The following is a 13,659-nucleotide window of genomic DNA, read 5'->3' as shown; positions in this document are numbered from 1 at the left end:
TTGGCAGCTTCCACCTTCAAAGCTGAGCTTTCCCTGGTACTAAGGAAGGAGTAGGGAATATTTATGTGTCTCTCCACATAGCCAAGCTAAAGAAAATGTCGTCCTTGTTCGATGAGAAACCGATGGGTTTCGGGCAGATTTCCAAATTCTCAAAAGTTTGTTGTTTCCATATGACACTATTAATGTTTCCATTAGTTGGGAATGACCGTGTTAATACTCTATCTCGCTGGAATGTTTCTGTCCATCATCTGAATTCTCCACAGCACCATGTTCACTTCTCCTCTGCTCATTTGAGTTCAGTGAACATTTATTAACCATCCACTGCGGGTGAGACGTGTTAATTGAGAGGACTGAAAGCCCAAAACAAGCACGGTCCTGCCCTCCAAGGACTTCCTTCCTCTGGTGTACTTCTCGTGTTCTTGTTAATATAATTATTGTTATCACAAAGTCACTGGGGAATGAGAGACAGAGAGCCAGTCTCAAAGAAGTGACGACATGGATGATTAACACGTAGAATTTTGATTAGAAGCACTCAGTCATGTTTTAAGCATCTATTATGATACAAAGAAAGGCAAAAACAGTCCCTGCCTCAAAGAGTTTCCAGTCGAATGGAACAGACAGGATAGGACCAGTTTATACATTTGAGAACAATCCAGATGGAGGACATTTCAGAAAAGGCACTTGCACCTTCAAGAGAGACCTGTAGAAGGGAGAGGAATTAGATGAATCTTATCAAGATCCAGGGAAATCAGGAGATGGAAACAAGACTGGAAAACATTAATTGAGTTGACCTCAAAGCTCCCATGTTCTGGAGTCTAGTCCTGACTTTGTGACAAAGGACACATCATTTTACCTTTCAGTAGTCTTAAGTAACTCTGTAAGGATAGAAGTTGCTGAGAAGATTTTAACTTGAATTGGTGGAAGAAATTTCCTTTTTCCAGGAATTTCCCTATTCTTAGGAAATCATAGGAATAAGCCCTATTTTTTTCACAAATGGTTTTTCTCTTCTCCTGGATTGTTAATTTTCTAAGGAAAAACTGTGCCCTGCTTATTTTTGTTTCATTTTGTTTCTTTTTTTTTTTTTGGTGGGGGAGTGGACAATTAGGATTAAGTGACTTGCCAGAGGTCACACAGTTAAGAAGTGTCCGAGGCTGGATTTGAAGTCAGGTTCTCCTGACTCCAGGACCAGTGCTCTCTCCAATTTATTTACCTTTGTATCTCCTTCAGCAATCTGTCTTGCAAGTATTCTTAGTGAAAGAATAGACTGGTCTATAGCCTTCTCCTAGGCACTCCCTATCATGCCAAGAGAATTAAGAATTAGGTCACCGTCACTGACCTCTTTGCGTTACTCAGAAACGAAGTTTTCCTTGCTTTACAGCCAGAGATAAATCTGAAAGAGCTTTTGGGGTGGCCTTTGTGAAGCTGATGAACCCAGATGGAACCACACTGCAGGATGGAAGGCATAATCTGGTAGTATATAAGGTAAGAACTCTCTAATGACAGTCCAGACTTCTTTCCTTGTCCATCAAGGACCTCTCAGGTTCCTGGCTGTTCTGCCTTGATTCTTGACCTTTTTGATTTGGAACCTTCCTGTCTTCTCACCCCATAAATTTTCTGTCCATATCTTTCCAAAAACATTCTATCTCCAGAACTGGACATCCATCCTTGGATGTGACCAGTATCTTTGTTTTTATTTTTTCTTCTTGGGATAAGGTAGAGTTCCTAGGTTTAAAGTGGAAAGGGGCCATAAATATCTTCTAGTCCAATGTCCAAATTTTACAGATAATAATTATTCACAAGAGTATATATTCTCTTCTATCATAGGTTCATGGGTCTAGAGGTGGCAGGAACCTTGGAGGCCATCTAGTATGTCTTGCTTAGAGATGAGAGAAATAAAGGCCCAGAAATAAATTAACAGAGGCAATGCTAGAGGAGGCTTTGGTCCAGATTGTTATCAGAGCATGACAGACTCAAAGCTGGGATCATGGATTAGAATCTTGGATGCTCTGACTTGGAGGCTCTAAAGTCATACATCATGAATGCAGAGACTAGGCAGAACCTTATTGACCAATAAATTATTCCTCCTCACATCTAGCATTCCCAAACCAGTGGGTTTGTGTTTTCTTTTCAGGGGGATAATAAGAAAATGGAAGATGCTAAATCCTACCTGACACTGCCCAGCACAAAGATAGAGATGGAGGACAAGGATTTCTCCCCAAGCAAAAATACGCACTTGTCCACCTTCACCGCAACCAAGGATAGCACCAAAGACAGCTTCCAAATCGCCACCCTGATTTGCTCCACAAAACTGACCCAGAATGGTGAGTCAGAGTTGGTTCTCGAAATGTAACCACTGAGGTCCATGGTAAGAATGCTGGGGTTCCATCAGTCCACGGTCACGATGTGCTAAAAATGAGGACCCGAGGACAAAAATGAACAGGCTTGCCTTCGTGGAGCTTCCGTTCTGTTAGGGAGCTACAATATTTCCACGTTAATGGCCGGGGTAATGTAAAATCTCTTGAAAAAAATGTCACTTGAGCATACAAGGGTTGCAGATAGAAGAAAATAGAGAATGTTGGAGAAATGGGAAATGGCTTATGCAAAGGTACATGGTTGGAAGATGGAGTAAAAACAAGTCTAAGTAAGAATAAGTAATATAGTCTATGAATGTGCCATATCTAATATAATCTTAGCAGAATATAATTCCCATATTCCTAATAGAAGATAATTCCCATATTCCTAACAGAATATAATTTCCATATTCCTAATAGAATATAATTTCTATATTCCTAACAGAATATGATTCCCATATTCCTAACAGAATATAATTCTCATATTCCTAATAGAATATAATTCCCATATTCCTAACAGAATACAATTCCCATATTCCTAACAGAATATAATTCCCATGTTCCTAATAGAATATAATTCCATATTCCTAATAGAATATAATTTCTATATTCCTAACAACATAATTTCCATATTGCTAATAGAATATAATTCCCATATTCCTAACAGAATCTAATTCCCATATTGCTAATAGAATATAATTGCTTGATGAGGATATTTAGTCAGAATCACCATAGGCACTTCAGGTGAGGAAGCAAGTTGGGAGACACAAACCCTCAAAAGTTGAATAAAGACTTGGTCTTATGAAGTGGGAAAAAATAACGCTGGTACTAAGATTGGAAAATACTCAGTTATAAACTCCTTGAGAGTAGGGATCATTCTGGACTTTCCCTCTGCTTAGCAATGACATGGCATACAGTAAGTGCTTAATAAATACTTGTTGACTTGACTTAATCAGAATGCTATTACAGAAAGCCTACGTGAGGCTATGTTTCAGGCTCAGGGACCAGTTTGATTCGTTCAAATTAGGACTGCTTTCAGGAGTGAGATGGCCCTAGATAAGGGATCAGGACACATATGGGGACAAGCCAGTTTCTATGGAAACCACTTTCTCTATCTCTTGTCAGGCATCCTGGGCCAAGAGCCTAGTTACTAAAACCTTAGCTCTAGCCATACCAAGAATCCCTGGGACTCAGGACTCCATCACACTTCCAGGGCAATCCTCCTTCTATCCCAAAATATAGCATTACCTGCTAAGACAGTCACATAGGGCACCTCTAAAATTAATGAGCAGAAGTCACACAGGAAGATTTTGGTGTTTGGAAAAGCCTTTCTATCAATTAGTCCTCAAGATCATAGGATTTATATCTGAGAGAGGTCATCAAATCCACCCAATTTGTCCCTTTCTGATGTCAAGCACAGTAGATCAAATACCAAAGTACAGGAACCTCAGCTCCAAATCTGAGCAAAATTTTACATCAAGAATGCCCAAGAACTCAGACTTCACCTTGGAGCTAATCTCACCGCTTTTATAAATGAGGAAACTGAGGCTCCAGAAAGGAAGTGACTTGCTTATGGTCACACAGGATATGAATTCAGATCCTCTGACTCTTAACCCTCATCTCTCTAGTAGACGGAGTCTTATTTTCAACTCCCATATACCTAAGCCATACAATAAATTAGAATAATTGCATCCTCCTTGATACACAAAGGATCATGTCAGATCTGGAAGATGATAGAAATCATCTATTCAATTCCTTATTTGGCAGATTTAATTTTATTTTTCCACTTGATGTATTTTCTCTCCTTCCTACTTCTGCTCTACTCCATGCGAGACAGACAGATGGATGAACAGAGAATGAGCAGTGAGAGAGAGAAAAACACACACTGAAAGACAGAGCGAGTTCAGAATAAATATGAATAATCAAACAAAACAAATTATCTCATTGTCATTGTCACAAATTGTCCAAATACTACATTTCCCAGTCCACACATCACCTACCTCCCTGGTGGATTTTTGCAGTCATCAGAGCTTTTAAGTCTTTCAAAGCTTTCTCTCTCCAGTATTTTACTAAAGTGTATATTGTTTCTCCAGTTTATTTGTCTCTGCCTCAGTTCCTACAAATCCTCTCTGCCAACCCTTTCCTTTACAGAAGGGCAAAGAGAGTTCAAAGAACTTCTGCTAAGGAAAGAAGAGCCAGATCCCTAACTCCGGCTTCCTAAATTTTTCACTCTAATGTTTTTTCCACTCATAAAAAACAATTCGTGTTTCTGTAACACTTTAGGGGTATAGCTTCCCTCATTACAACCCCAGGAGATGTACTACAGAGTAACGAGAGCATTATTGTTATCCCCATTTTATAGAACAGGAAATGGACACTCCAACAAATTAGGGGGTTTGCACAACTAGTCATGTAGCTAGTAAGGATCCAAGCCAGGTTTGAATCCAGGTTTGAATTATACTAAGACCAAGAGAGCCCTTAACCATACTCCCTGTTGTCTTCTATGTTCCATTCCTCCTCTAAGGAATCCATTGGATACAACCCAGAACCTTGCCTTTAAATTCTTCTCCCAAAAGGCTGTGTTGGTGCTTGTTCCCTCCGCCATCTTGGAAGTTGGGTTAGGTTCTTTGTCAGGACGCTGACCAGAGGAAGTCTAAGGCTATCCAAACATTTCAGATATAAAATCCACCCAAGGATCAAATGGCATTCTGATCTGCAAGAGCAGCCAGAATCGGTTCTGTTTTCATGAATCATTGTTGGCTGGAGGTTGGAGTTAGCATTTCAACTAAGAGAAGTGGCCAGACACAACAGAGCCGGCACAGAGGCAAGATAATCAAAACAAGCTCCCCAGGTCCCAGAGAAAAAAGAATGCCTTTGGATCATATTGCTAACAATGCTCTGAAAGTCACAGAAAACCTCGTACAGAGGGATGGAGGACTCCATTGCTCAAAGAGCAGCACACGTGGAAGGTGGGATGGATGAAGAGGAGGCTGTCGCCTCTATGTTTGTTTCCTGTGGGGCTTAAGTCCCGTATTAATGTGATGATCTAAAAAGAAAATGGATTCAATTGTGGATTGGAGGGCACAATGAAAAGTCAGTTAATGTTATGGTATCAATCTATCATTAATTTTAATTAAGTGCCAATTTAGTGACATGGTGCAAGTGCTGGGGATTCTGCCCCTTTGTATTGCCAACATCTGATCCAGTGGTTGACAAATGGCAGGTGTTGAGTAAAGTCAGGTCAATAAGAATAAATAAATGCCTACGGGATGCAAAAGACCAACATCTTCCCTTTCTCCAAAGAACTTATCTTCCATTAGGGGACAGGACATATGGACAACTATGTACATAAACTTTATAAATGCCATTTCAATTGAATTAAAAGTGGCTCTGTGGCTCCAGGTGACCTGCAAGGTCCCTTATACAGCTTTAAAATCCTAAAACTGAATGACAAGCATTTATTGAGCTCCAATCGGATGCCATGTACTGTGCTGGGTGCTGAGGCAACAAAGTTAAAAAAAAAAAAAAGAAAGAAAGTTTCTCATCTCAAAGACCTTATGTTCTGTCCAAGGAAACAACACATACATGTGCAGCTGAATATAAAATAAGTTGGGTTTTTTAAGGTAAGGCTGTGGGGGGAAGGACCCTAGCCATCTGGGAGATCTGAAAGGCTTTAGCGACAGAAGTTCCTAAAACAGAAGTTCCGATCATGGCACTGATGATGGTGAGGGTGAGGAAGAGGATGGTGATGAATTAATAAAACTGAGAGGACGGCTGGGGCACAATGGATAGAGCACTAGACTTGTAGTTTTCTTGACTAGGACGCTGGAGTGCTTTGCCATTTTCTTCTCCATGGACTAAGACAACCAGTGGATTAAGCCTTGTCTGGGGTCACACAACTAGTACGTGTCTAAGGCTGGATTTGAACTCAGGTGTTTCTCACTGCCCGCCGGCTCTCCGGTGCTAAGAGACATTAAACACCAAAACCCAAACAATCATCTCCCAAGGCTGCCCACTATCCCACCGTGCCCGGCTATCCATTTGTATAATTGAAACAGATAAATTTGCTTCTGGAGTGCTTTCTAATGTTTTCCCATCTGTGGTTTTCCTTCCTAGTTGACCTCTTGGGGTTGTTAAATTGGCGTTCCAACTCCCAGAACATAAAACACAATTTAAAGAAGCTAATGGAGGTGGACGGGGGAGAGATTGTAAAGGTAGGTGTGGGTGTGGGTGGGTGCAAGCACACCCTTGCAAGGTTAGAAGTCTCTTTTTCATGACTCGGAACGCAGAGACGGCAAATCACTTAGTTAATTGGAAATTTATGATTTTGTTATTCCTTGGTTGAATTCGGGATTATTATTTTTTGTTGGTTTGTTTGTTTTTGCCATAGGGTGGAGCGGGGAACTATAATGTCAGTCAGTGGGTTAATAAGCATTTATTAAGCACCAACTTTGTGTCAGATATTAACTGACATACTGGGGATACAAAGAAAGGCAAAGGCAGTCTCTGCCCCGAAGGGATGGACGATATAAGGCGGGAAAGAGAATGTCTTATTTTAAAGATCATTAATAATACTTCAGCAGCATGGATAAAACTCGGCTTAGAACCTAATTAAGAAGAATAATTACTTAAATTACATGCAAATTCTTCTCCCTGTAGTTGCCACATCCAACATAAACTATCCCTGGTAGTAGGGCTGGTAATTTTCCCCAAGGATTCTCAGTCATGGGAGTCAGCCCCAACCACCAACTAAAACAACTTAATCTGTATTTTTTTGTAAAAAATTGAAGCTGAGTTTATATTCGGTCTCAGATACTGAATAGCTGTGTAACCCCAAGCAAATTGCTTTCAAACTTCAGTTTCCTTAGTTGTAAAATGTAGATAATAATAGCATTTAGCTCCCAGGGTTGTTCTGAGGACAAAATGAGATATTTGCAAACCTTACAGCAATATATAAATGCTAGTTACATCATCATCATTATCTTTATCTTTATAATTATTATCATTTAAGAGTTCATTTGAGGGCACTTTTCCTGTTGTACTTTATGTGAAACACGCTGCACACACATACATACCCATAATTCCACTTCTCAGGGCATCTGGTGCAGAACAATAGTGTTATTAATGACAGCAACTGGAATTTATTTAGAATTTTAAGTTTTTCAAATCATCTCATTTGTTCTTCATAATTCAGTGCAATTATTATCGACTTTACAGATGATGAAAGTGAGGTTCAGATTAAGTTGCTAAGGGTCCCTCAGATAGTATAACAGGCAAGTTTTCAAAGTCAGAAGAAACTGACTCTTAAGCCCGACTCCCATATCAAGTCTCGCAGTAATGAGTCAAAATAAACTCTTTTTTTTTTTCTTTCTCCAGTTCCTACAAGATACTCTTGATGCACTTTTTAACATAATGATGGAAATGTCCGACAATGAAACCTATGATTTCCTTGTATTTGATGCACTGGTAAGTAATAAGTGTCCAAAGTCATGCGTATGTGAATCTCAAAGATGGCCCTGGGTGGAGCCTTGGCCACCTTTGGCTCCTACGAGAGGTCATTTTTAGCTCTCTCCTTTCCCTCTGCCAGAGGAAAGCATCAAGTCCCAGAATCAGAATTGACCTCAATGGTCATTCTAAATTGTACCTGAACAAAAATAAAAAATATGGTCATCCCAGCCTCCATGAAGAGAAACCCAATACCTCTCAACATAAAGTAGCTGTGGTCCGACCAATACAGTTGGATCATAGCTTCACAGTTGGAAGGAATCTCGGAAGTCTGTCATCTTACAAAAGAGGAAACTGAGGCACACAGGAGTGATGTGAGTTGCCCAACATCACACAATGTAAAAGCAAAATTATAACTAAAAACTTGGGGAATTTTTTGTTTTTATTTTGTTTTGCTTTTTGCTCATTTTTATGTCATAACAAAGTAATGAATGGTAAGTTAAAAAGCTCACAAAAGCTCTGTTTGCAGAGGAGCCTATTAAGCCACAGAAATCAGGTGCTATGTTATGTTCTACATATGGATCTTTATTTTCTTTTGTTTTCAGATTTTAAAGGCCACAGAACATAATATACGATTTGTAGATTTACTTGAATGACAAAATAGACTCTCAAAAAAAAAAAAAAAAGAGAGACTAAAACAAAAGAAGAAGGAGAACAAAGAAATTAATTCTTCACTTACTTTTACTACCTGAAATCATGATTTCCTGTTCACCACAAGACAGGAAAGGTTTAATACATTAATCTACAACTATGGCTTTATTGTTTGTTTTTTTAATTTAAAAACCCTCAGTAACTTAAAAGTTAACTTGATCATTTTCTAACTTAAAAAAACTTGGTAAAATAATTGCTCCTATTTTAAAAGGATTTTTTAGTTTCGGGTTTAAAACCAATTTTTTTAATGAGGTGGAAAGGACCTCAGAGATTATAGAATCCAACTTTTCATTTTTTAGAAGAGTTAAGTGGTGATCAAACACAGTCCCCTTGCTCACAGTCACACTGGCCCTAAGTTACAGTTCAATGGCTGGGTATTATAGAGTTACAGATTTAGGCTGAAATAAAGAAAACCTCCCTAACAATTGATGTCATCCCAAAGTGAACTGAACTTTCTTGAAAAACGATAGATTTCCCCTCACTGGAAACCTTCAAGTAGAAGCACTTGAAACACACTTGATCTGCACCTCAGTTTCATCATCTATAAAGTGGGATAATAATAACATTGAATTATGAAGATCAAATGAGATGATTTGAAAAACTAAAAGTGCCAATTGTTGTCATTACTTTCACCATCACCCTTTGTCATTATCATTGTGGATAAGATTTCTGGTCTAATACAGATTGGATTGAGTGATCTTTTCAGGTCCATTTTTTGGGGACCTTAATTTTTGTGATAGCCAAGTGACCGGGACTTATTAGGTATGACTTTAGATTGTTACCCTTGACTCCCCCAATTCCACAGCTCGGATGGTGGACTCGTTACCCCTGGGAGATGTCCTCAGCTCCAAGATTTATAGTCTGGGCTCTGTTACGTCATCCACCATCCACTTGAGTTTATTGAAATGTTCCGCCGAGTCCCCAAGAAGACTATTTTCCAATCCTGCTTTTTCCCAGAGTCTCTCACTCTAATATTACCGCGGCCTGAAGATTACATTAGCTTTTCTGGCCACCACTTTAAGTGTCTGGCCCTATTTCAATTTCATTTTAGCCATTCACTAAAACCCCTGGGTCTTTTTCAGATAAACTAAAGTTTAGCCGTGTCTCCCGGAGCGTGTATTTGGAAAGTTGCTTTGTGGCTCCCAAGAGGAAGACTTGGAGTTTCATTTCCTAGGAAAATAAAGCGTTCTTCTGTCCCTCATTTACAGCTTTGTAAATACCAGTACAACTGCATGTATTTAATTGTCGAGTGTGTGCAGCTCACTGCAGATTCGGGGCCTAAAGATAGCTTCCTCCCTTTTTGAGGTCACGGCCTGGGAGCGACATGTCACCCCCACGTGTAAAACAAGAAACCCACTTTGTGGAGGCAAAGGGACCTCTGTTCAAATCCCGTCTCTGTGGTTTTCCCCTGTGGGGTGTTGGCCAGGTCACTTAGCCTGCCTCCTTCTCTAGTCATCCTCCGCAGAAGAAAGAGACCCGATTAGACGGCCTCTAAGGAAGGCCGCCGTGGTGGAACGAGCACTGACTCTGGACGGATAAGACCTTGGCTCCGAGGTTTCGCATTTTTCATCTCCCTTTGCCTCAGTTTCCTCATTTGTAAAATGAGTCAGTGGACTAGAGAGCTGCTCGAGTTCCTCCAGCTCAGCATCTGGGAGCCTTTAATGAAATCCCACTTTATGTTCAATAACTGTAGGTCATTGGTCGGTTCTCAAGCTAAGAAGCTTCCCTCATCTGTCAAATGAGGGGGCTGGTTTCAGGGCATTGGATCCTTCCAGCGCTACGTCCATGTTCATGGGGCCTCCTGCCATGGGGGTGGGGGGAAGGACCTGGTCCAAAGTTCCTTCATTGATGGACATAGAGCCCTCGGACTTTGCTGTCCCCACCTAGGACAGGACGGATAGGAAAGAAAACTTGTTCTGTTGAGGGCAGTTTCTGGGAAAGCCCTGAGACCTGCTGGGTGCCCGGCTCTGGGGACCAGCTGCTGTCAGGAGGAACTCACCTGGAGCGTTTTAACAAGTCCCAACCTGGCCGTGGCTCGCTGAGGTCTTTAGGTCGGCCCCAGGTTTGCCTTCCCCTCCGTCCTTGAAGGGAAAAGGGGGAACGGGAGGGAGGAGATCAAGCAAGCTGGGACGGAGAGACCTGGGCTGGGCGGCTCCAGCTGGGGCTGGGACGTCTGTGGATTACCCAGGGCCCCATCCTTATCATTGTCTCCTCCGGCAGGTATTTATTATCTCGCTGATAGGAGACATAAAGTTCCAGCATTTTAATCCTGTACTTGAAACCTACATTTACAAACACTTCAGTGCTACCTTGGCATATGTGTAAGTATCATTGCACGGGATTCTGGGGGCGCTCTTTGGTCTAGAGACGGGTGTGAGCTCTGTGTGTGTGTGTGTGTGTGTGTGTGTGTGTGTGTGTGTGTGTGACAAACACAGAGAGAGACAGACAGAAAGAGAGAGAGAGAGAGGAGAGAGAGAGAGAGAAGGGAGAGAGAGAATAAGAAGAAGAAGAAGAGAGAGAGAGAGAAGAAGAAGAAAGAAGAAGAAGAAGAAGAGAGAGAAAGAAGGAGAGACAGACAGAGAGAGAGAGAGAGAGAAGAGAAGAAGAAGAAGAAGAGAGAGAGAGAGAAGGAGAGACAGAGAGAGAGAGAAGGGGAGAGAGAGAGAGAGAGAGAGAGAGAGAGAGAGAGAGAGAGAAAGGGAAAAAGGAGGGAGGGAGGGAGGGAGAGAAAGAGAGAGAGAGAGAGAGAGAAACAGAAAGGGAAAAAGGAGGGAGGGAGGGAGGAAAAGAGAGAGGGGAGGGAGAGAGAGAGCATGTGCAGGCACAGACTCTTGCTTAATTTAATTTACTGTTGTCAGCAAAAAGTCTTGCTCCCTATGAGGGCTCTCCTCCCAAACTGCATGTCAGCCAGACTGGCCTAATGTCCGTCCTGTTCCCGTAATTTGCACGTCCTGTCCCCCTGCTTTTGCCTAAGCTGTGTCCCCCAAGGCTGGAAGGCTCTTCCTGCTTCCTTCTCCACCAGTCATGAGCTCACCTCTGCTGCCTCTGAGGGAAATCTTTTCTCCATCTTTCCTTCCCGTGCCCGATCCTTCGTGCTCTCTCCTTCCTCAGATCATTCTTCATTTTTCTGTCTGCTCACAGAAGGGGCAGCTTGGCAGAGGAGGGCAGAGGCCGGCCTTGGAGGCAACAGCCCAGAGGACCCTGAGCAAGCTCGTCCCTGCTCCCTCTGAGCTTGGGGCAGCCTCTGGGGCCCAAAGCTGCATAGGAGGTGCCAGGAGTCCCTGGTCTCCGCGGCCTCCAAGCTCACTGGCAGAGGGGAGAGGCCGGTCTGCCCTGCCCAGGGAGCTGCTTCACCCAGCAGTTGCCATAGTGATGAACCAACTATTGGTCAAACGTTATCCCTGTCTCTCGTGGTTGCTTCGAGGAATTAATTAAGCACCAGCTGTGTTCCAAGCATCGTGTTTGCTTTTGGAGACACACAGAGAGAACATGGAGTAAAACCTGCCCTGCCTGAGGCCTGCTTTGGGAGCTCCCATTCTCCTGAGCCAGACACAAAAAGATCCTGTGACTAAAGTCAGAAGGACCTGAGTTCAAATCTGGGCTCAGACACTTCCTGGCTGTGTGGCCCTGGGCAAGTCACTTAACCCCAATTGTTGTAAATAAGCAAATAAATAAATAATTAAATGAATAAACAAACAAACAAATAAATAAATAAATAAACAGGCAAACAAACAAACAAACAAACAAACAAACAAACAAATAAATAAATAAATGAACAAATGAACAAATGAACAAACGAACGAACAAGTAAGTAAGTAAATAAGTAAAAGCTGCCTTGGTTCCATTCTTTCATGAATGAACTATCGCTTCATAGCTGCTCATCTTAGGCCCCCTTTGCCCGTGTTTTTCCATGACTCCTCAACAGGAGATTCCCCTCAAGGTGGTACTAACTCTAGTTCTCTAGTTAGGATGGCTACAAAGAAGCTTATGGCGCAATCGATAACCAATTTTTAAATATTTATTAAGTACCTACTATGTACCGGGTGCTGTACTAAGTGTTAGGGATATAAAGAGACAGAAGGCAGTCCTAGTCTTTAAGGAGCTTACAGTCTAAAGAGTCCGGAGAACCATCCCTTATAACAAAACAATAAAATTTAATAGGAGGAAGAAGGGGGGGGGGAGAGGAGGAAAAAAATCTTATGCATGTGCAGTATTTCCCACGTGCCCCCTACCTCTCAGTGGTCAGTACCAGAATGGTTTTAAAGTTTCTATTACAATTGGATTTTTTGTTGTTGTTTCAGTTGGGTCTGACTCTTTGTGATCCCATTTGGGGTTTTCCTGGCAGATATATTGGAGTTGTTTGCCAGTTTCTTCTTCAGCTCATTTTACAGATGAGTAAACTGAGGCTGATAGGATTAAGTGACTTGGCCAGGGTCACACAGGCTAAATTTGAACTCAGGTCTTCTTGATTCGAGGTTTAGGGCCCCCCTACTGTGCCACCTGTGCTATTACCACTATCACTATTAGTCGTAACTGCCATTTCCGGGCCCTTTGAGGTTTGCCACCTGCTTTGCGCGCAGCCTCATTTAATTCAGTGTGGTCCTTGAACATATGAAGATGAAAGCCGACACGGTCCTTTCCTGCCTGGACCTTGCAATCTCCCGGGAGCTGGGAGACGGTAATCGCCCCAAGAGCCCAGGAAAAATAATAATTAGCACATTAAAGTGTGCCTTTGAGCGGGCATTAATGCCTTTTTTTCAGAGATGAAGAAATTAAGTCTTTTGCAAAAATAATGAAATAAAGTGGGATAATAATGGGGAAAAGGGAAAGTCCAGATAGAGAGCTCTGGTGGAAAATTGGAGGAGGAAGTGCTAAGTTCCAGCTGGTAGAATGAAAGGAGACTTTTTGGAAGGAAAAACAAAGATGAGAAGGGAGTGAGCGTTAAATGGGGAGTCAGAAAGACCTGGCGCTCTATCCTACCTTACTATTTCTGCTGTCCTTGGTAAGTTACTTAGCCTCAGTTTCCTTTTCTGTGAAATGGGGCTAATGAAAACACTTACCTCCTAAAATTATTGTGAGAGAATGTATTTTGGGGAAGTGCTAGGGAGCCATGACCTATAATTAAAGACCTTCTGGGCCTGGAGTGGGGGAT

At 41.9% G+C, this 13,659-nt stretch overlaps 1 protein-coding gene across 1 annotated transcript in view; it reads left to right on the top strand.

Annotated features, from left to right (window-relative positions):
* Positions 1-13,659, top strand: part of DOCK5 (dedicator of cytokinesis 5) — a 238,954-nt gene that overhangs the window by 151,163 nt on the left and 74,132 nt on the right. Inside the window, exons 17-21 of the mRNA XM_051974162.1 lie at positions 1,379-1,482; positions 2,132-2,321; positions 6,468-6,565; positions 7,728-7,817; positions 10,728-10,828. Coding sequence (XP_051830122.1) covers positions 1,379-1,482; positions 2,132-2,321; positions 6,468-6,565; positions 7,728-7,817; positions 10,728-10,828 — 583 coding nt within the window. The remainder of the gene's footprint in view (positions 1-1,378; positions 1,483-2,131; positions 2,322-6,467; positions 6,566-7,727; positions 7,818-10,727; positions 10,829-13,659) is intronic.

This window comes from Antechinus flavipes, chromosome 2 (assembly GCF_016432865.1).
Source record: "Antechinus flavipes isolate AdamAnt ecotype Samford, QLD, Australia chromosome 2, AdamAnt_v2, whole genome shotgun sequence".
Lineage (NCBI taxonomy): Eukaryota > Metazoa > Chordata > Mammalia > Dasyuromorphia > Dasyuridae > Antechinus > Antechinus flavipes.
The sequence above is the reverse complement of the archived record's forward strand: the minus strand, read 5'-3'. Positions and strand labels throughout refer to the sequence as shown.